Source organism: Alexandromys fortis, unplaced genomic scaffold (genome assembly GCF_014885135.2).
Source record: "Alexandromys fortis isolate MF-2015 unplaced genomic scaffold, M_Fortis_MF-2015_v1.1 scaffold_7, whole genome shotgun sequence".
Lineage (NCBI taxonomy): Eukaryota > Metazoa > Chordata > Mammalia > Rodentia > Cricetidae > Alexandromys > Alexandromys fortis.
In genome coordinates this window covers 1,398,480-1,419,672 of record NW_026067920.1, presented here as the reverse complement: position 1 = coordinate 1,419,672, position 21,193 = coordinate 1,398,480, and the positions used below count along the sequence as shown (strand labels likewise).

General features: G+C 50.6%; 1 protein-coding gene across 9 annotated transcripts in view; it reads left to right on the top strand.

The window, feature by feature from the left end:
• Nucleotides 1-21,193, top strand: part of Jakmip1 (janus kinase and microtubule interacting protein 1) — a 119,778-nt gene that overhangs the window by 60,237 nt on the left and 38,348 nt on the right. For all 9 annotated transcript variants that reach the window (XM_050141082.1, XM_050141083.1, XM_050141084.1 and 6 more), the window contains exons 3-8: nucleotides 4,874-5,368; nucleotides 14,616-14,825; nucleotides 15,793-15,912; nucleotides 18,707-18,853; nucleotides 19,485-19,625; nucleotides 21,054-21,113. In XM_050141082.1, coding sequence (XP_049997039.1) covers nucleotides 4,874-5,368; nucleotides 14,616-14,825; nucleotides 15,793-15,912; nucleotides 18,707-18,853; nucleotides 19,485-19,625; nucleotides 21,054-21,113 — 1,173 coding nt within the window. The remainder of the gene's footprint in view (nucleotides 1-4,873; nucleotides 5,369-14,615; nucleotides 14,826-15,792; nucleotides 15,913-18,706; nucleotides 18,854-19,484; nucleotides 19,626-21,053; nucleotides 21,114-21,193) is intronic.

Sequence of the window (21,193 nt, the reverse complement as noted above, 5' to 3'; positions counted from 1 at the left end):
TGCCTCACCCTGCAGTCTCCATAGGACTTTTGTCTGTCCTGTCACTGGGATGAGTTCTGATCTCAGGGAACTCAGTAGAGCATCCTCCAGGCTAGCATGGAAAGCCCAAATGTGTTCATTAAGGAGTCATTGAACATGACATCATACTAACAGGCAAGGCCATGCTAATAGTGTCCTTACGCTAGCAGAGGAGTCATCAAAGGCTTGAGGGCAAAGAAGGAATGTGGAGCAAATGTTCATTCCACCATTCATTCAGTGAAGGACCTGCACGCCTACTGCAGCGGCCTGTTGTGAGTTGGGTGACCTGCATTTGCCATGAGGTGACTCAGAGGCAGCCCCTTCCCTCAACTGGTGGTGTAGAGGCATGCAGGAACTAGTGCTTGGCACGTCAGAGGTCTCAGCATGCACAGGGCATGCTGGGCCTGTGAAGGCTTCTTGACCATCTTCAAGCTGGCCCCAAACAGTTTGCTGACTGGAGAGGAAGCAAACAGACTCACACTGCCTCAAATGTTCAACAGCCCACACAAACAACCCCAGTAACAGCTGGGGATAGGGTTAGATGGGCATACGGCTGGCAGGGTAGAACACTAGGCCTGAAAAGGCCCCCAAGTCTGAGGTAATGTGAATAGGACTCTGTTCCCCAGCCTTGAGTGTCAGGACCCGAGGCTCTTACAGTAGCTGCTGCCACAGCTCCTAGGTATTGGATGTCGGGACCCTTAGATCTTTGGACTTGACAGTTCCTTGAACGCTGCCAGCAGCTCTGGCCTTTGACCCTTGAAGCCTATCACCTCTGCTGTCTTGACTTTCCTCCTTCTCTGGGCTTCCACTGCCTTGAGCTGTCTCCTGCTTTTGCTCCCCGCAGTCTTTGCCCGGTTCCTCTCTGTGATTCTGCTGGCTTCCTGATTCTGGTGGTACCACTGCCACCACCTCTGCTGCCACCCACACCTACAACACCTGCCCTACCCTCGGGGAAGTGCAAAGGTAGACAAGACTTCTCAGGATAACCTCTTCAAACACCAGGGGGCAGCACAGGAGGGTGTGTCCTGCTGGGTCAAAAAGTGAAGGTTACAGCCTGCTCGTGCCCTGGAGAGGGTGTGGCTGAGAGTGACATGCAAATGTGGTATTAATAATTTCTACCAATCACAACACTGCTTCCAGGTCTAGCAAGGTCCGGTTACAGGCTTTTCACTGCAGCAGTAACAAGCTTTCTTGCCTGAGGGAAGGCCCCTCCTCCAGCTGTGGGGTGAGCCAGGTTCTCTGAAGCTCACAAAGTCCCAGAGCTGAAGCCCCCTGTGTTACGTGAGTTCCTCTTCTCTGCTGGGAAAACAAAGATACTGGCTGAACCGGCCTGGGGGCGGGGAGAGAAGGACAGGTTTATTCTGACCCACCTTTTCAGAGGACCCGCCCATCATGGCAGGGGAGGTGTGGCAGAGAATACATAGTTCACGTCAGGGAAGCTGAAATAGGAGGCTTGCCAGAGCCTAACTGAAGTTCTCCTTTTCCCTCTCATTCCATCTAGGCCCCCAGCCCATGTGATGGTGGCCCCAGCTGCTGGGTGGGTCTTCCCCACCTGGTCTGACACCTGACAGGATGAGTCTAAACCCAGTCCCATTGATGGTTAAGCCTACCCTTTGTCAGCTCTCCTTAAACCCTAACATTCCACCCTGGACCCCAAAACGCTATTCATGGCCATCTCAGAATGTAAAATACATTCAGTCTATGTCCACAAGTCCCCAGAATCATAACACTTCCAACACTGTTTAAAGTTCAAAGTCTCTGCTGAGACGCAAGGCAATCTCTTAGCTATGAAACCTTGTAAAAATAAAACAAACTTACATGTTGCCAAAATATAATGGACCGGGGCCATGAAAGGAGCTGTGGGAACAAAGCATAACAGACTGAACCTCTGAGGCGCAAACACGAAATCTTGTAGCTCCGTGACTAACCCGTGGTGTCCTGGTGTGAGCTCTGACGACCTTGGGCAGCCCTACCCCCATGGCCTTGTCATCTGTAGCTCCTGTGAGCTGCGTCCTGGGCTGGCTTCCCTTGTCTGCAGCTTTCTTCAGAAGCTGCTCCCCATTCCTGGCGTCTCCAACATCCTGATATATGTACTGTGGCTTAGGCTTTACCCTCAAGTGTCACGCATTGCTGGCATAGCGGTTTCTTAAAGGGACTCTCATCTTACTTCATATTGCCTGACTCCTCAGACTTCCCTTAAAAATCTAGGTGGACACCTACCATGACACTATAACTCTTGTATTCTACATGCCTGTAATACCGATGTTAGTGGACAGTGCCAAGGTCGGCTTCTAGTTGGAGCAAACCTGGAGCCATGGGTACTGTAGTCTCTTAGTGGCCAACTTCTTCTATACACGGTACTAAGTGCTTGGTTCCTTGTTAATGATAGCAGCCATCTCTAACCACCATACCCTCCTGTCTATAAAGTTCAGCTGTCTCCTTTTCCGCCCAAACAATTGCTTTTCACATTTTCCTCTGATTCTTTCTCCATATTTCCATAGAAAACCAGAAATTTCCAGATGGTATCTTGAATGACCTGTAGTCCAGGGCTCAAAACCATTCTTCCCATCCGAAGTTCCCAGCAGTCAGTCTTTACTGCCCGGCTCTGTCCCGACCTCCCCCCAGAACCACCACTGAGCTCTGCTTGCGGCCCTCTAGACCTTTACAAACTCGTCCACATTCCTCCCCCAGACCAGTCCCAGCCCTGAGAACTGTGTACTCAGGTTTAGTCTTAGCAATGACTCTACTTCTTGTGTCAATTTTAGGTGTATCTTTTTAACAGTTATGTCAACACTGGACAGGCACCACTGAAGAGAGAAACATCTTACTTGACTCTTCTGACTTTAAGAGGGTTTTGTACATTAAGGCGGGGAAGGTGTAGCTGAGCAGAGTGGCGGCCAGACATGGCAGCCAGGAAGCAGAAAAAAAAAAACGTGATGCTCAGGCGGCATTCTCCTGTCTCCCTTTGTTCCATCCTGGCCCATAGCCTACGGGATGGCGCCACCCTCGTTCAGGGCTGCCTTTCTCCCCTCGTTTAGTTTTCTCTGGAAGTGCCATTGCGATCATGTCTAGATGTGTTCCTCACCATCCCCAAGATGACTCGAAACCCAGTCTGTGAGGCCTGACACCCCACAGTTGTCTGAGGCAGACATGGCTGGGACAGCAGTCCTGGCTCAGCGGCCGTGTTCCTTGCATTTAGTCATCTGTGAACTGTTTGAGTCTTGACATCCGGCAGTAAATTCACCGTGATAACTCCAGTTCCAGCCCTGGGGGAGGTGACCAGCCATGACTGGCATCCGCTGTTGTTTCCGTGGTTGCGTGTGATGTCAGGAGATACTGGTCTCCTACATCTGCCTCAGGATTGTCATTTGCATCTTTCCTGGCTGTTAATGGACGGATGTGCCAGTACTGAGATGATGTCATAAGACTCATTTAATTCCCCCTATTTGGCTATAAATCTTGTGGGTCTGGGGAAGACATTGCTGTTCTCTTCAGAAGTCTGGATGACCGAGGCAGTTTGTCTCAGTGCTTTGGCACCCACTGTTACAGAATCCCACAGGTAGTGTAAGGGCTGCTGTGCAGTGTGTAACCTGGGCTATTTGACTCACTTAAGAAATCACTTCATAGGTGCATTTTATTACAGGTCATGTAAAAGGTTTGCAGACCAGACCCACCCAGCATGCTCAGGCTGAGCACAGGTCCTGGGACCAGCTTCCCTGAATGTCTCAACCTTTATAATTAACACACACATGCATACACACATAGATGCACACACAAGATACACACACGTACACACACACAGAGACACACATAGATGTACACACAAGATATGCACACAAACACACACACAGATGCACACACAAGATACACTCACACACATACAGACACACAGATGCACACACAAAATACACATACATACACACACAGATACACACATGCACACACACAGATGCACACACAAGATACACACACATGCATGCACACACAAGATACACACATGCACACACAAGGTACACACAAATAAGACACATATAGATGCACACACAAGATACACCCACAGACACACACAGATGCACACACAAGATACAGACACACAGATGTATACACAGAGGGTCCCACTATGGGGGTTTCTTAGTCTCATTAATAAAAGAATTTAAGAACGGACAAATGGAGGTACCGGATTGTTTGTAAAAGAAAATCCCCTCGTCAGGTGAGCTGTAAACTTCGTCTGCTGCCAGAGGAGGAGAGAAGGGAAAAAACCTTGCTGGTGAGGAGGTCAGACACAAGCTGACCGATAGTCACATGGTGGGGAGGGAAGCCCAAAACATTACAGGACAGTGGGCACACCGGCGGCGTCTCTATGGAGTTGCCAACTATGAGCTTCTGTGCTAGGAGTGGGAATTCTGGGAAGGAATTTCATTAAAAAAAATAATTATCCCACCCATCTCTTTAGAATGGCTTAAGGTGAGCCCACCTTCCTAAGTGTGGATCCTTAGCTGGATGGCAGTAACCCAGCCCTTATGTTAGGGCTCCACCCTGCCCCTTTGGGTGGCTCTGGGCTCTGATTCTAGAAACACTCTACTGTTTGGAATCTTCCTGGTTTTGGTGAGAGACAGTTTCTGTTCCAGCTGTCTCTAGTTTCTTGTTCTTTCTGATACAGTTCAGCACTGAAAGGTCTTCAAGGTTTGGCTTTTCAGGGAAAATCATAAAACAACTGGGAAGGAAGATCTGGATGAAGTTGGGGTAAAGAACGGGGAGTTAGAGGACAGTGGGTGTGGCCTACAGGGGGAGTTAGAAGGCGGAGACTGAAAAAGTGCAGGTCTGCCCTTAACCCCTGTTCCTGCTCTGGTGGCAGGTGGGCAAGCTGCGGGAGCGTCTGCAGGAGGCCAAACTGGAGCGCGAGCAGGAGCAGCGGCGCCACACAGCCTACATCTCGGAGCTCAAGGCCAAACTTCACGAGGAAAAAACGAAGGAGCTGCAGGCGCTGCGTGAGGCGCTCATCCGGCAGCACGAGCAGGAGGCAGCTCGGACAGCCAAGATCAAGGAAGGCGAGCTGCAGCGGCTGCAGGCCACGCTGAACGTGCTGCGCGATGGCGCCGCAGACAAAGTCAAGACCGCACTGCTGGCCGAGGCGCGCGAGGAGGCGCGCAGGACCTTTGATGGCGAGCGCCAGCGGCTGCAACAGGAGATCCTGGAGCTGAAGGCGGCTCGCAAACAGGCGGAGGAGGCACTTAGCAACTGCATGCAAGCCGACAAGGCCAAGGCCGCTGACCTGCGCGCTGCCTACCAGGCACACCAGGATGAGGTGCACCGCATCAAGCGGGAGTGCGAACGTGACATCCGCAGACTGGTACGTGGCGTCTCTCGCCACAGCACTTTCTCTCAGGCACCTGGCGGTTTATTTGCTCCAGGCACGGTTGGAGGTACTGGGGTATTCACAAAGTCCTGGCTCTCCCCGCGTTGCTTGTAGGCTTAGCATGGCAGGTCTCTCCTGCGGCATGGTTCTGGGCAGATCTGCAAACTGTCAGGAGCAGTTTTCCTTGTCTCTTGTAGTGGGGCTTGCGGATGGAGGATGGGGGGGCTGTAAGAGAGGACCTCGGTGGCTGTAGAGGCACGGCTGAAGGTGCAGCTCTTTTTCATTCACCCGAACTGGGAGTGGACGCTACATCTGGGTAAGACCCAGACCTGCAACAGGGAATTGTAAATTGCAGAGAATTGTAATTTTTAAAAATGGGGTGGTTGGGGTGAAGGCTGTTAAGTGAAGATGACTCGCATTTCTGAAGGAAGGAGACTTCACTGAGCTAATAGCGGTACCACCAGCTCTAGTCTATGTTCCCTAGGCATTGACCCCACTAGAGGTTAAAAGATGAGTGGAGCTTTGAGTCATCTCAATGGTTGCAGGAAGGAGCAGTCTGCAAACTGGGTTAGCTAACTCTGCTAATACTGTTCTTTCACCCAAGTACTAACCAGACCTAACCCTGACTAGCTTCTGAGATTAGATGAAATCAGGCCCTCCAGGGTAGTATGGCCGTAGACTGGTAATATTCTCCTGAGCCCTGAAGGATGTGGAAGGCCACTGGGGGCCCACAAGGCATAGGGGCATCTCCCACAGTCCTAGAAGACACAGGAGACAGTGCTCTGTACATGTATGGGACTGTGATGAACAGCCTGGTGTCCATCAAGACCCTGGGCAGCCTCCCCAGCTAGCTGAGATTCTCAGACTGCATGAAGTGGTGATGTTTAGAAGAGCCACCGTGAAAGCTGAGGGCTGTGTTAGGTGGAACGTGAAAGGGCAGGGAGACGCCATGCTGGCAGTGACCTTGAGTGTAGCCAGCCTGCTGCTGTAGACATAAAGGCTCTCAGTCAGGAGGTCACACTGGTCCTAAACAAGGGCAGTACTTAGTAGTAAAGGTTTGTTCAGGAAAGCCTAAAGTGTGTAAAAGGAAATATTTTGAAGACTAAGAGGAGGAAGAGACAGCCCTGTAGTTAGAGTTGGCCAAAAATCTCTCTGAGCTAGTGGTGGGACTTGCTGGCAGCCTACAGGGGTCCTCTTCGGGAAGGACATACATCATATAACCCTCATCAAAAGTCTGCTGTACTTCACAATGTGTGGACTGCTGGTACCACATCAACCCACAGGGCAAAACACACTGCAGATGAAAGAAATGCCAGAAATCAGCCATCCGAGCTGCTTTATCAGGAAGGAGGACAGACAGACAGACAGACAAATGTATTGGGTAACGTGCTGGCTGTGCAAGCTCGATGATCCCAGTTAGATCCCAGGAACCCTTGGTGGGAGGAGAAAACTGACTCCTATAAGTTGTCTTCTGACCCTACACACATGCCATGGCACATTCATTCCCATACTCAAATACATATGTCATAAAGCACACTATGATAGTGATGATGACGATAATAATAATATTAATTTAACCTCCCAGAAAGTAGAGCAAGGAAAACTATAAAGAATAAGAATTACTGAAGACAAAAACCAATAAAGAAATCAAGAAGTTCAGAAATTAATTAAAATTGATAAATTGATTCAGTACCGACAATATGGATGAAGGGAAACATGGCTAACTATAAGTCACTCGGGGGTGAACTGAGGACAGTGAAGGCCTGACATTGAAGACACTCTGGCTTGTGTGGACCCACAGATGAGATGTATTTAGAGGAACTGGCGGCCACTAGCTCATGGTACTTTCACATGCAGAAGAGCCTGGACCTGGTGCCCCAACAGGAAAGGCTTTCAGATTTCAAATATTTAAGGAGGAAAGGAACTGAATCCTGGTTGCATCAGCGACTTGCCTCAGTGCTAAAATCAAATACGTGATAAAATGTCCCTCAAGGGCCCAGCGGTGGTGGCCACACGCCTTTAATCCCAACACTCAGGAGGCAGAGACAGGCCGATATCTGTGAGTTCGGGGCCAGCCTGGTTTACAGAGTTAGTTCCAGGAAAGCTGCTCAAGGAAGGAAGAGCTCATTTATGCCTCACAGTTTGAGGATGCAGCTACAGCCCATCCTGGTGGGGAAGGCCTGGGGTAGGCAGTGGAGGCAGCTGCTCACACTGAGCTGCTCAGTGTATTCCCTGGAAACAAGGAGAGATGGATGGATACTGGTGCCCAGCTGACTTCTGTTTACTCAGTCCGGAACCCCCTGCATGGCATGGGGCGTCCTACCTCAATTAAACCTCTGGAAACATCCTCACAGACACACCCAGAGGTGTGATTCCTAGCTGCTTTTAATCTGGTTAAATTGACAGAGATTAACCCTCACAGTACCAAAGGCATCCAGGAAAATAGAGGAGTAGAAAATACCCAAAGTCCTTGGACATGTGGAGACATGTGGAGAATTGGGGGACTCTTATCTTTTAAGAACACAGCTATAAGAATACTAATTGAGTATTAACGAAGAAAGACCAGGGCTATATTGGAAGGCTAAGAAATCATGGACCAGGTTGAGTTAATTATGGAAATGTAAAGATCAGTTTAGTATTTACCAATTTAAAGTCAGAGAGTATGCTTTATTTATTTTTGATGTTTTGAGACAGGGTCTCATTGTAAAGCTTTGGATGTAGGCCTGGAGCTTGCTAAGTAGACCAAGCTGGCCTCAGACTCAGAGATCCACTCATAGGGGCCACCACAGGCTTTAATCTGGCAATGAAGTAAAGGATTAAACCCCATGTGGCCATTTTCATCGGTGCATTCCAAACATTTTAAAATCCATCTTCCGGACTCACTCTTAGAATATCTGAATCAAAGTGGAATTGCTCTAATTTGACAAACTGTTCTTTTGGAAATCTGCTAACAATGTTTGTCATAATGATGAACCAGCTAAGGTTTCCCACTCAAGTTCATGACCCAAACAAAGGGACTGTTACCACCTCTTCTGTTCAGCTTTGCACTAGTCAGGTGGAGAGTGCACAGAGGACCGCGGAAGAACTAAGTTCTAACGGTTGGAAGAAGAGGAACCTGATTGGTTACATGTGAATTCTGTAATGCTGCTGCAGGAGTCTGGGATCTGTTCCTTGTCTGTTTCATAGCACAGGCTGGGTAATTGTGGGTCTGGAAACTAGAAAGCCAAGGTAGCACCAGATTCTGTGTCCGGCGAGCACCCAGTCCCTGCTCCCACGATGGCACCTTCACAGCCATGCCCTCAAACAGTGGATGGCACAGAACGGCAAAAGGGAGGCACGTGATGGCTTCAGCCTCTCCTACAAGGTCTTTAGTCTCAAGGCTTCTCAGAACTAGCCAGCACATTTGTCCAAGCTCTGATACTAAGTAGATACAAAATACCCTTTGTTTTTATACACTAGCGGCTGACAGCTGGAAAGAGAAACACTTAAATAGCAGGAAGAAGGCTCCAGGAACAATTGTAAGGCAAGTTGTATAGGCGTTCTACCCGGCTACAAAGTCTTGCTAAGAAGAGTTAGAGAGCTAAGTAAATAGTTTTCATTGATGAGAATGTTGATGAAATTGAATGCAAGCTTCCCAGAATCCAAGTTAACTTTTTCATAGGCTATTGTAAGAATTTTCCTATGAGGTGTGTGGGGGGGGGGGTCAGTAGGGTAGAGTGAGGGGGCTGAGTTGAGGGGGAGGGAGGCGATAACAATGACAGTGAAGACAGGGTAAGCATTTTCTTACCCTGTCCTCATAAGCTCCGAAATGACAGTTTTATTCCCCAGAATTCATCTGGAGAAACCAATGAGTGTGGGGTGTGTCAAGAGTGGGTAATGGTTAGCAGTGCACAGGAGGCTTTGCACTCAGCGTGGATGCTGGCTTCCCACACCTGCGCAGATGGAGCCCCTCTTAATTAACACGCCCAAACCTCCCTGAAGTCCTAAAACCCAGTTCTTTTAGGGCAGAATTTCATGCATGCAACTGGGAGGAGGGACTGGATAGTCGGGGGAGTATTGGTGACTGGCCCTGCCCCTCCCGTGTGGGGAAGTCAGTAGTCAAACCCAGCTGGGCTGAACTTTCCTGAGTACACGCTGGACAGTGTAAAGATGGCGTTTCTGTTTGAAGGGTAGGACTGTGCAGCACAGATCCGGCAAGCATTTGAAGGATCTGGAGTGGTAGGTGTGCATGGGTCTGTGCATGTGTGCACGTGTGCGTGTGTGCACGTGTGTGTGTGTGTGTGTGAGGGTTGAAGCTTCATGCATTCTAGACAAGCATTCTTTCCCACAAGTTACAGTTTTTGGAGTTACAACCTTGAAGAATTAAAAGTTTCCAGGTTGTCACATGATTTACTGCATGAAAGAAAAGTGACCAAGTCCTCAGCACAGAGATTTATTTGGCCTGGAGGGACAAAGAGCAGGAGATAAGAGACGAAGACAGGAGACAGAGGACTGAGAAAGAGAAGGGAACAAGGAAAGGGGGCAGGGATATTTATTTGCCCCTGAGGACTGCTCTGAATATAGAGGAGACAGATGTGGCCCGTGGGCGAAGGGCAGTTTATAAAGGTAGATAGAGGGAGAAACCCTTTTTTGGGATGAGGTGTTTAATTTTAATTAGGCATGTTAATCAAGTGAGCCAAAGGGGGCGTTTGATTGCTGGACTTCAATACTTTGATAGCTGAACTTTGTTAATCAGCCTCAGGAGCCAAATAAGGAAATAGACCTTGGTAGCTAGCTTTAGAGTAAGGCAGAGGGTGGGAGGGAAGGGCAGGGCCTGCCAGAGCCTTGCTCAAGCTTACCCAGAGCCCCTTCCTGACCAAGTTACAGCAATTGAAACAGTGAGGCTGCAGGTAAAGGCAGATCAAAAGAACAGAAGGGGCTCGAACAGCCCTGTAAATACGTCATCACATGACTAAGGAACAGGTGTAGTAGGAGGTGGATGGCATTTCAATAAACAGCACCCAGACAGTGGGGTGTCTATATGGGGTGTCTCTGCTGTGACATATTTATATATGTCATATCCAGCTGCTGGGTGACTCGGGTAGAAAGTCCAGTAATCCCAGGAAATCATCAGAAGCTCCGTGTCTCACACATGGGAGCCTGTGTCTTCTACATGGGAGTGTTGTGAGGCAAAGCAAGCCAAGTAATCCTGTCAGTGTGGAGCCCCCGGACCCAGCCGTGGCACTCTGTGAAAAGGGGGCAATGAGATAAACATGTTTTCCAAGGAATGGGAACTAAGGTGGCAACAATGCTGCTGGGGCAAAAAGGGAAGAATGACTAGGGAAGACACGCTTAAAGGTTATCCGTGGTCCTTAGTTTAAACCTCAACTGATTGCTCAGATAAAACACTGAAGCCTGCACAATGCCGGGAAGCAGATGTGTGGCCCGGGGATGGGTAAGACCTGGGCCATTAATGAATTCACACCCCTGTAAAGCCCTCACATCTCCCCTGAGGTGTGCCGCTCTGAGAGGATCCAGAGCAAACAACAACAAACAAAAAGGGCTCAGCTGAAAGCTCATTGAAGCATCTGAGGATTTGTTTATGCTCGAGGAAGAAAGGAAGGATGTGCCATAGACATTCAGGTGGGACGAGTAGAAGAGGGAGGCAGGAGTAAACAGATCGCATCAGTAGTTAATCCCAGTGGGCATAGAGCTACCAACCCCCTTAAAAGGAGAAGCTCCTACAGGAAGGTCACACATTAAACGTGAAGGCCTGCTTTCCCTGAAGGACAAAGAAAAAACGCTACGCAAATAGGCAGTTAATACGAATGTGAATAATAGCACAGTCAGTTAAAGGAATATTACACAGAAGTGTGGAAGAGAGCACTTCTGATGTGTACAAGAACTTGGGTGGACTCAGACATGTGCCGGGAGAAAAAAGCCAACCTGAGGATGAGGATGAAGGCATATCTCTACCCAGAGGGAGGGGAGAAGGGCAAAGAGGATGGTGGCACTGGAGGAAGAGTGGAGGCTGCCGGCAGGGTGGGGCTGTGAAGAAGGGCCTAAAGGATCTCCATGGACCTTTGGTAATGTTTTCTTGTTGTCCCAGGAGGGTGCATCACTCACAGACAGCCGAGGCAGTCCTGGCCGGTAGAGTGTTTGTACATATCGGAGCTGTGTCCTCACTTGGCATGTTTTGGGGTGGCTGGGATCAAATAGAAGCTGGCTGTATAGAACTGCACCATTCAAGGGCTCTTTTGAGGGCCGTCACTCTCTGTATAGCTGCACAGCCCCGTGCAGACTGAGCACAGTACCTGAAGCTTTGTGGACTCCCGCATTCGGCACGCAACGAGAGGTTAAGTGGTCAGGAAAGGAAATGGACATGCGGCAGGATTTTTGAGAAGCAGCGATAATGCTCTGCTGTCTTCTGCTGGCTCTGAACCAATCGAGAATCAATCAAAAGTGTTAGCAGAGGAGGAGGTAACAGGATGCCTTCCTCATCAGCAAAGCTAGGCTGGAGAGTATGTGGTTCGGTAAAGGCCAGGATGACTCTTTGCTTCCTGCTCCTGTCCAGACTGCAGTTCCCTATTGGACAGAAACCCTGAGCTGCAGACTAGGTAGTCGCCCAAGGCCTGTCTTCTGCTGGCCCAGGAAGAGGAGGAGACAATAAAGGCAAAGCCTTTACACCCTGACTTCGTGCCTTGGCTCTGTGGAACTGAGTCACATCAAAGATTGTCAAGGAAAGTCATTTCCTCACCCCACAAAGCCCAAAGGTGGTGTCCAGGTATCCCCCCACCCACAAACACAAGCATTTAGACTTTTGGTTGGTGGTTTGCAGCGACGGGAGACCAGCAGTAAGTTAGTTAAGCAGGTGTAGACATTGACCAGTTCTTTTATTAGAAAAACCAGAGTAGCTTTTTGTACTGTGGGAACCAGTAAAGCCTGGAGCCTAGGCTTTCCTTATCTATGTGACCCCTCTTTGCCCTTAGTTGGCATCACTGCCACTATGGGGTCAGGATGGCTGTGAGAAATGTAACACAGTGGCATTTGGTCTCCAGGCAGAAACTCGAAGGGTGCTGAGTGCTGCCGGATTGGGCTAGTCAACCTAGCAAAGATGTGGGAGTCACCATTCTACTCGATGCCCCCTTCCTTTAGCTGAGGACCTGGAAGGTCTCAGGAGGCAAAAAGCAGCAGCCAGCAGCAGCAGGGAGCATCACCAGCTGACACTAGTACACCTACCTGTGGCCCCAGTGAGAGGGCCACCAGGTGCTGGGCCAGTTTTGTTCATCATGAGACCCCGGGCTCTGTGTGAGGCAGTGCACAATGGTACCCCGGATGGCTATGGTGAGTCTCCACTGTGGGGCTCCTGCTCATCACCAGCAAGGGCATGTTTAGACACCTGGCAGGATGCTCTTTCTCTTTGTGCCTGCTCTGGCCATCTCTGCCTCCTGGGTCAGAGCAGTGGCATGTATGACAACTTACAGGGACCCGTTTGAGGCCAGCCTGGTCTACATAGAAAGATCCAGGACAGACAGGGTTGCTGCGTAGAAAGACCTTCTCAACAGCTCCCCCTCCTCCCTCAAAAAAAAAAAAACCCTTGCTTATAGCAAGAATATCAGAAGGCAAGAGAGCTCCAGGCATGGTGGCTCTAGGTTCTGGAGTCCCAGGAATGGCTCCTAGGGCACTGAGTCTTTCTCTCTTTCCCTTTGTCTCCCTCAAAGATGCTATGGTATCATGGTTTACTGCTGCCTTCCAGATTTTGGGTACACAAAGATGCTTTGGATTCTGTGTTTTTATGCGACCATAGTAATTGTTTCAAAAACAAAAACAAAACAAAAAAAATAGACAGAAAAAGGCGGGTGGTGGTGGCACATGCCTTTAATAGGGAGGCAGAGGCAGATGGATCTCTGTGAGTTCGAGGTCAGCCTGGTCTACAAGAGCTAGTTGCAGAACAGGCTTCAAAGCTACAGAGAAACCCTGTCTCGAAGAACAAAAACAAACAAACAAAAAAACCCCAGAAACTCAAAAATGTAAAATGGAGTCTGTTTACTGTACTGTTGCACCAGCCTTGAGTGGGGTTAGGCCTCAAAACCTGTCTTCAAGAGGGGCCACAGAGGGTGACCCATGGCACCAAGCCCCAGGAATCCACCTGTCGTAGAGTGTGAAGGGCAGGAGGTCTGGGCAAGTCCAGGCTAGCTAGGAAGCAGAAAGGAGGAGGCAGAGTCTCCCTGGGCTGGTCGGACCTGGAGCCTCAGGGAACTCTGCCCTGGGGGAGAATCTAGAGTCCCTTCATGTTCACTATTTGACGCTAGAACACCAAACTCAAGGTGTTACCAGGACCAAGTGTCTTTGAAGGCTCTGGAGGAGGGTTCTTTCCACCTTTCCCAGCTCCCGGGATTGCTTCTGGTTCTTTGGTCCCTGACTACGCAACCGTTCTCTTTGTAAAGAAAAACATATCCAGAGGTCTCAGAGAAGATGAAGATTCTGGGTGACACTCTAGTTAGGACCTTGTCCTCACAGGGACACTTCCTTGGTGGTTGACGTCATATGAGTAAGTTGAAGGATGGCCTGGGTTTTCCTCTGCAAACCTCTGTCCGTGTGGCTCCCTGATCTGTCTGGCCAGGCATGCTAAGCTCCGCTCCCTGTTTGATATGCTGCCCAGGGAAGACTGGCTTTGACTGGGCTGGAGTAGGCAAGGATATAAGTGTCCCTCTGTGCCCAAATAGGGGGCTCCCCACACCTGCAAAGGGGATTCACTGGAGCCCAAGCAGCGTTTAGGTGGCTTGTAGTTCTGTGACTCGGGGATTCCGAGGGAAGTTAGGATTGGGGACATGCATATCTGCATCAGTTGCTTGTAGGATCCAGCCATCCAGGAAGGAATTGGCGAATGAGTGGGAGGCAGGAGCAGTCACCTCCAGAAGCTGCTCTGTGACGAGACGAAGCAGGATGGGCTAGCCTGCCTGGGGCCCATAGGGAGCTGATGGATTGGGGGTGTCTTGGGATATCATGTGTTTTCTATTGTGGAGAGATGACTGAGGAGGGCTGAGTTGCAGCGGGAAGTTGCCCATAACTCTGTAGATGCTCAGACCTAGAGCTGTGTCTTCGGTGTTTGTGAAATTAGGTTCTGGGCTGCAGACTCTTGCTGCTCCACGTCCAGAACATTCTCGATTCAGTGGACCCAGCATCCATCCAATGTCTGGATGAGGCCACCTTGGTCCTGAGTCAGCATGTTAAGGCCCCCCCCCTTTTTTTCCTCTTCCAGATGGACGAGATCAAAGGGAAGGAGCGAGTGATCCTGGCCCTGGAGAAGGAGCTTGGCGTTCAGGCCGGGCAGACCCAGAGGCTGCTACTTCAGAAGGAGGCTCTGGATGAGCAGCTGGTCCAGGTCAAGGAGGCTGAGCGCCACCACAGTAGCCCGAAGCGGGAGCTCCCTCCTGGCATTGGTGACATGGCAGAGCTCATGGGTGGGCAGGTGAGGGATAGTATCTTCTGCTAGCCGTAGAGAAGACCACCTACCGCATCCTTCCTCTGCTTGCTACTGCCTTGCTCAGCTTGCCAGCCCTTCTTTGACCTTTCTTATTCTCTCACACTCCCCTCCCCTCTCCTGTTCCTCCCTGGGTCCTTCCCTCCTTTACTAATATTCAGCGTGTGCCAGGCCCAGCACTCAGCCCTGAGAAGATAATGGTGAAGAACTCTCTGAGCCTGCTGGGGCTGGAGTTAGAGATACGGACATCTCAGAGCAGGGTACACAGCGGGGACTCTGCCAGGAGGAGGACCCTGGGCAGGCCAGAGAATGGCAAAATCAGAGGCTCAAAGGCAATCAGGGTTTTCCTAGTGGCTAGCAACACATGCCAGGGCAAGAGTGTGTGGGGGCAGCCACCTGTCCTTTGGCAAAAGGAGGCTGAAGCCAGCCTTCCTTCCTTCCTTCCTTCCTTCCTTCCTTCCTTCCTTCCTTCCTTCCTTCCTTCCTTCCTTTTTCCTCCCTTCTTCCCTCCCTTCTTCCCTCCCTCCCTCCTTTCCTCCTTTCCTTCCTTCCCCTCTGCCTCTTCAGATGTCATGAATGCTCTATGCTGAATGCTGCATTAGGTGCTAATGTTTGAATGTCGAGCGTGACAGCCTTCTGTGGAGGAATGTACTAGCATGTACTAGAAACCACACTGACTTGTGGCAGGTCTTTATAAGACCCGCAGGGTAGGTGGGTTGCACGTGTGTGGGAGCTTCAGCTTCCCTGGGCTGGTGTTGGAACCCCACTGAGGTGTTTGAGGTCTCAGGCGGGTTAAGGTGAAGTGTCCCTGGAGGATGTAGCAGGAGTGTCTGTCTGTCTGCCACCTTGTTCAGCACCCAGTCCTCTAGACAGGTCTGTCCCCATTGTGTCATCGTTGGGTCTGCAGAGCCTCCACGGAATCATTTGAGCTTCTTCAAAGTTTTTTTATTTTTAGGATCAACATATGGATGAGCGAGATGTGAGGCGATTTCAACTAAAAATTGCTGAACTGAATTCAGTGATTCGGAAGCTGGAAGACAGAAACACCCTGCTGGCAGATGAGCGGAATGAACTGGTAACCGCGCAAGACACATGGCGTCTGTGGACGCGAGGAAAGGGCTGGGCCAAGGGGCAGAGAGTGCATGCTGAGGGCCTCCTCTGAGGGCCTCCTGGTCCCTCCTTCCTCTGTGTATGTGTGTGTGCTTGTGGTGTGTCACACTCACTGAAGAAATTGCTCTGTTTGTTGTCTATTTAGGGATCCATCCTTAGAAAACAGTTGGGGAAGTCAGTGAGAGGGCGCTGGATAGGGTGCTCACCACAGCGTTTTGTAATATTAGCAACAGAAAGCAACACCAAACACAGGCAATCAACACTAAAGCCTCCCACGTTGCGCAGGAACTGTGGGGACTTTCCAGGTTGACGCAGCACAGCCCTGAGGAGCAGATGTCACCAACAGGGGACTCCTTGCCTGTAGACTGCAGGAGGAAAGTGGTTTACAGGGCAGGCTGTGTGGTTTCGGATCTGGAAAGCTGTTCTTTTAGGTGGCGTGGTTATGGATAATTCTACTTTTATTCTTTATTTACTTGGCATAAAAATTGATACATTTCTATTTTTTTAAAAGTGATGAACATGCATGCTGGTGGCTTAGTTGCTAGAACATTTGCCTGTCATGCAGGAATCCCGGGGTGATGTAAGGGTTCTATCCCCAGTGCTCCGTAAACCACGTGTAATTCCAGCCTTTAATCCCAACACGCAAGGGGGCGGGTAGAAGGATCACAAGTTCAAGGCTGTCCTTCAGCTCATATCAAGTCGCGAGGCCAGCCTGAGCTACGTGAGACTCTGTCTTAGATCTCTGTCTCTCTCTCTCTGTTTGTGTGTGGTGTGGAATGAACGCAGACTTATAGTTTAAAATAAATCTTCAGTAAAACTAGTATGTGCATGAATATGCTTACTTCTACAATAGAAACAGCTAAACCTCTTTTATTTTTAACCCCCATCTCTTTCTTTCATTATATCTTTTTTCTTGTGTGTGCCACTTGTAGAGGTCAGGGGACAACTGTGGGAGCTGGCTTACCTTTTTCACTGTGTGGGTTCGGGGATGGGTTTGGGTTTGGCACCATTACCTGCTGAGCCATCTCCCTGACCCCAGCTAAGCTAGTTTTCATGTTAATGCACAAACCTTTCGGCAAAAGCCTCATGATCTTGGTGTTCATTCTGGCCTGGATTGTGAAGGAAAATGTATCTCCACAGGTTTAGTAGAAAGAAAATTAATTTCTTCCGAGTGTGCTTGGAGGCATACCTCCGATGGCGACAACCAAATGATCAGATTTGGGCTGTCCACCCATGCCATTTCTACTTCTTGCTTACATATTCATAAGCTGAATAAACACTCATGACCACATGGTACTTTACCAAGGAGGGCAGGAAAACACATGCGCTTCCTGAACAACTTTCAAGTGGAAATGAGGAGGCAGTCAGGTCTGCCCACTGCTTTGACTCCTGATCTGGGCGTCTACACATTTCACTTTAATCAACACATCCACACCCCACGGGCTGGTGGTTTGATTCTGCCTTTGCAGAGTGAGCTCTTTCTTTCTGTCTCCTCACCCCCTGTGTGTTAATGCTCTGCCATGCGCCCTCCTGGCTTAGACCCATCAGTGCGGCCTGCATCCCTGGTGATGGGGCGTAGGCTTTGCTGGCTTGGACTTTGTGGTGCGGCAGTGCCATAGCTTCCTGCCTGCTGGCCATTCAGGCCATTTCCGGCTTCTTTACTACTGTAAATAATGCCGAGAAGCCTTGTGCCTGTCTTTGCTTTTGAGAGTCTGTTGCCGTCATTCCTGGAGTGGGAGCAGGGGTACATCTCCACAGGTGGCTCACGGGTCACGTGGTGCCTTTGGTACCTGACACACGACATCAGAGAGTTTAACATTCACAGAACTTGAGAGTGGGTGCTCGGGTCAGCCTCTGTGCTGGATTCCTGCTTCTTGTTCTGTGTCTGTGTCTTCAGTGACCACAGGGCCACTTCTTTGCTCATGTTCTGGTGTACAGCATAGTGGCCATGGCCCTCCTGGGTGGAAGGGGGGGTTCAGTGAGAAAGCTGAGAGGGTCAGAGCTAGTTCAGGTTCATGGGGAGGACTTGATGACATGGCAGCCACTTCTATGGTGGTGATATGAGGAGATTTCAGTTGCTTCTAATTGTGGCCCACTGGAAGAGCTTTGCAGAGACAGATGCTGACAGATGTGGCAAATGCTTCAATTTTCTAGATGAGGGAACAGGCTGAGAACTTGACCATGGTTGTGCAGCTGGGCAGTGACCCTACCATTCCACCTACTGTGCTTAAGAGGAAAAGGAGAAGCCACTTTTAACTATGCAGCTCTCTGCTCTATCCCCCTGTTGCCCCTTGTGACCCCTCGCCAATCTCACTGGTCTGGCCCTCACCATGGGCCCATGGGCTTTTTTAGAAGGTGGATCTGACCACAAAGCTTTCCTACCTCAAAGATGTTGGGAACGGGGGTGAAGATCAAAGGGCCAAGAGCGGCGTAAGAGTGGTTCCCAAAGGCTGAATAAATGACAGCCTAGAAGGACACCTCACTTTTTTAGGGACTGTCTGCTTGGAGTTTGTGGTGAGTCCCTCCAGGCTGTATGACTGGACCCCCTTCGTGCTCAGGAGGTGGCCCGGCTCTGGCCAGGGCTGTTGTCTGCAGGGTGTTGCCCTGCCATCTGCCAAAGGGTAACCAGGAAAAACTAGGTGACTGGACTGACCACCAGGGGTTAAACTCCTGAAGGGACAGTGTTGAAGCTCTGCTGGCGTAGCTTGGCCACCCGTGGGTCCATCCAGTCCCCTGACCTGTATCTGTACCCACTGCAGCTGAAGCGCTCTCGGGAGACCGAGGTGCAGCTGAAGCCGCTGGTGGAGAAGAACAAGCGAATGAACAAGAAGAACGAGGACCTGCTGCACAGCATCCAGAGGATGGAGGAGAAACTCAAGAGCCTTACGAGGGAGAACGTGGAGATGGTGAGGCCCAGCACGGACCCCGTCGGCTTCCCGCACCTATCCACGGCTTCCCGCCCTTGTCCAGACTCTGTGGTCCATGATCTCCATCCACCCCTCCCCCAGGACACCTCAGCAGTGGGCTCAATCCCAGCTGGCCTTGTAGAATCAGCAGGGCAGGCTTATCCACTGGATGATGGCCTGTGACTGTCTCATGCTTTACAGATTCCTCCAGGAGTAGTTACTGCTGTTGGGGCTGTATATGGGAACAGGGTTCGGGTTTTCCTCCATCAGGATGACTGGTGTCTGTTGTCTGGGTGGTTGTAAGATGCCTTCATGTTCATTGATTAGAGCGCCCATTTCACAGCTTAGAAGAGTGGGGCCTAGGTGTGAGTGTGTGCAGCCTGAGGTAGGGAGTCTCCCCTGCCCCTGCTTGCCTTCTAGCTTTTAAGACTCTCTTAGGACATCCTCTGCCCCACGCCCTGCCACTCCACCCTCTCCAGTGAGCACGGTTACCATACATCTGGCTTGGCCTTAGCCTGCAGCTAAGGCCCATCTTGGAACCAGTTGTCTGTCAACCCCGCCCCGAGCCCCACAGAAACCCTGTCCTTCACACGGTAGCACACCACAACACTCTCTTTCCTTCCTGCTGCAGAAAGAAAAGCTGTCTGCTCAGGCCTCACTAAAGCGACACACATCCCTGAATGACCTCAGTCTGACCAGGGATGAGCAGGAGATTGAGTTCCTGAGGCTGCAGGTGCTGGAGCAGCAGCATGTCATCGATGACCTCTCACTGGTATGTTGTCCCTCTAGGCCAGGATGGCACCACAGGAAGCAGAGTCAACAGTGAGCATCGGGATGGGAGTGGGCCCTGACAGCCCAGCCTCAGGCACTGGGCCCCCTGTGATGCTCCAGAAAGGAGTCTCAGCTCAGCTGAAATGAGATCAGTGCTACCTGGGAGCAGTTTCCATGGCAACCTACTTTTCAATGGGCTCCTGGCTTGCCGTGGTGAAGAGGCCGCATGGATCTGTTCTGTGGGGCCTTTGAGTTATTATTAACTTATACTTATTTTTGCGCTTAGCTGCTGCATACCGGGAGTTTGAGCCTGCAAATCTGAACTTTGTTATCAGACCCGAGTTTGAAGGACCAGCTAAGGCTGCGGGTGGGCTTTGAGACTGACTCTTCAGGGCTGGTTCTGTGGAAAGGAGAAGGGAGTGATCCTGCTGTAGAGAGGGGAATGTTCTATGCAGAAGACAGAACCTGGCGGCGCCCTCAGTGGACTTAGTTGGAGCTCAGACGCAGAGTGGGCTCTGCTTACTCACAAGACCTGTGTGTATATGAAGGTTCCATCCATAGGATTGTGAAGGCTAGGAAGCCATGACCATATCCTAGAAGGATTTTATGTCCTTTTTCTGTCTTCCCCTCCCTCCCCTGTCTCCCCCACACTTCCTTTCTTCCTTCCTTCCACTAACCGTATAGCTATCCATCTTGGCTTCATTATCCAGATAACATAATATAGCTAGGGATGACGAGACACATTTGCTAAAGAGACAGTGAGTGAAAAGAAAAGTGACAAGCCAGAGCAGCGCTAGGGACCATCGTGACCAGCCTGCCAGGGTATGATGGGTGGATGCCCAGGCTCAGGCTGAGTCAAGCTTTGTCCTGCTGGAGGGAAAAGGCCGTGCTGAGAGCGAGAGGCCCTGTATCCATCTGGGTACAGTGCCACTGCCAGCTCTGCCACTCCTACCCCACAGGAGCCCTTTCTGCAGAGGATACCCACTAAGCAATGCTGCAGGACAGCTCCTATCCCCATGTGCACAGCAAGGAAGAAACAACTGGAGAAAATAAAGTGGTCACCTGGGTTGTAGGAGATTCCACCCTGGCTCTGTCCGAGCTAGGTCACAGGCCCCTCAAACTGCTGTGGACCCTGCCGAGGCTAGAAGAACTACTCCGAGGCCACGCCTCTTAGGCTTTGCAGCCTCTTGACCCAAAGAATAATCCAGGCTTGCCCACGATGGCATGGCCCATCAGGGTGGATGTTTCCTTGGGAGATCTGTACCCAGACAAGGGCCCGAGTGAGTGTCTTGTCACCAGACTCTCAGTGGGGTGCCTAGAACGTGACCTAGCCCACACAGTAGAGGTGAATCTCTGGGTCTTAACTGTGTGGTGTGGTGGCGTCGGGGCCTGGTTGCAGGTGCTGACGGGTGGGTGTGCTTCTCTGCAGGAAAGAGAACGCCTGCTGCGCTCCAAGAGGCATCGAGGGAAGAGCCTGAAGCCCCCCAAGGTGAGCCTGCCATCATACATATAAGGAGCCTTTAGGACAGGCCGGTCTTAGAGGCAGGGAGGGCCACAGGGTCACTCACA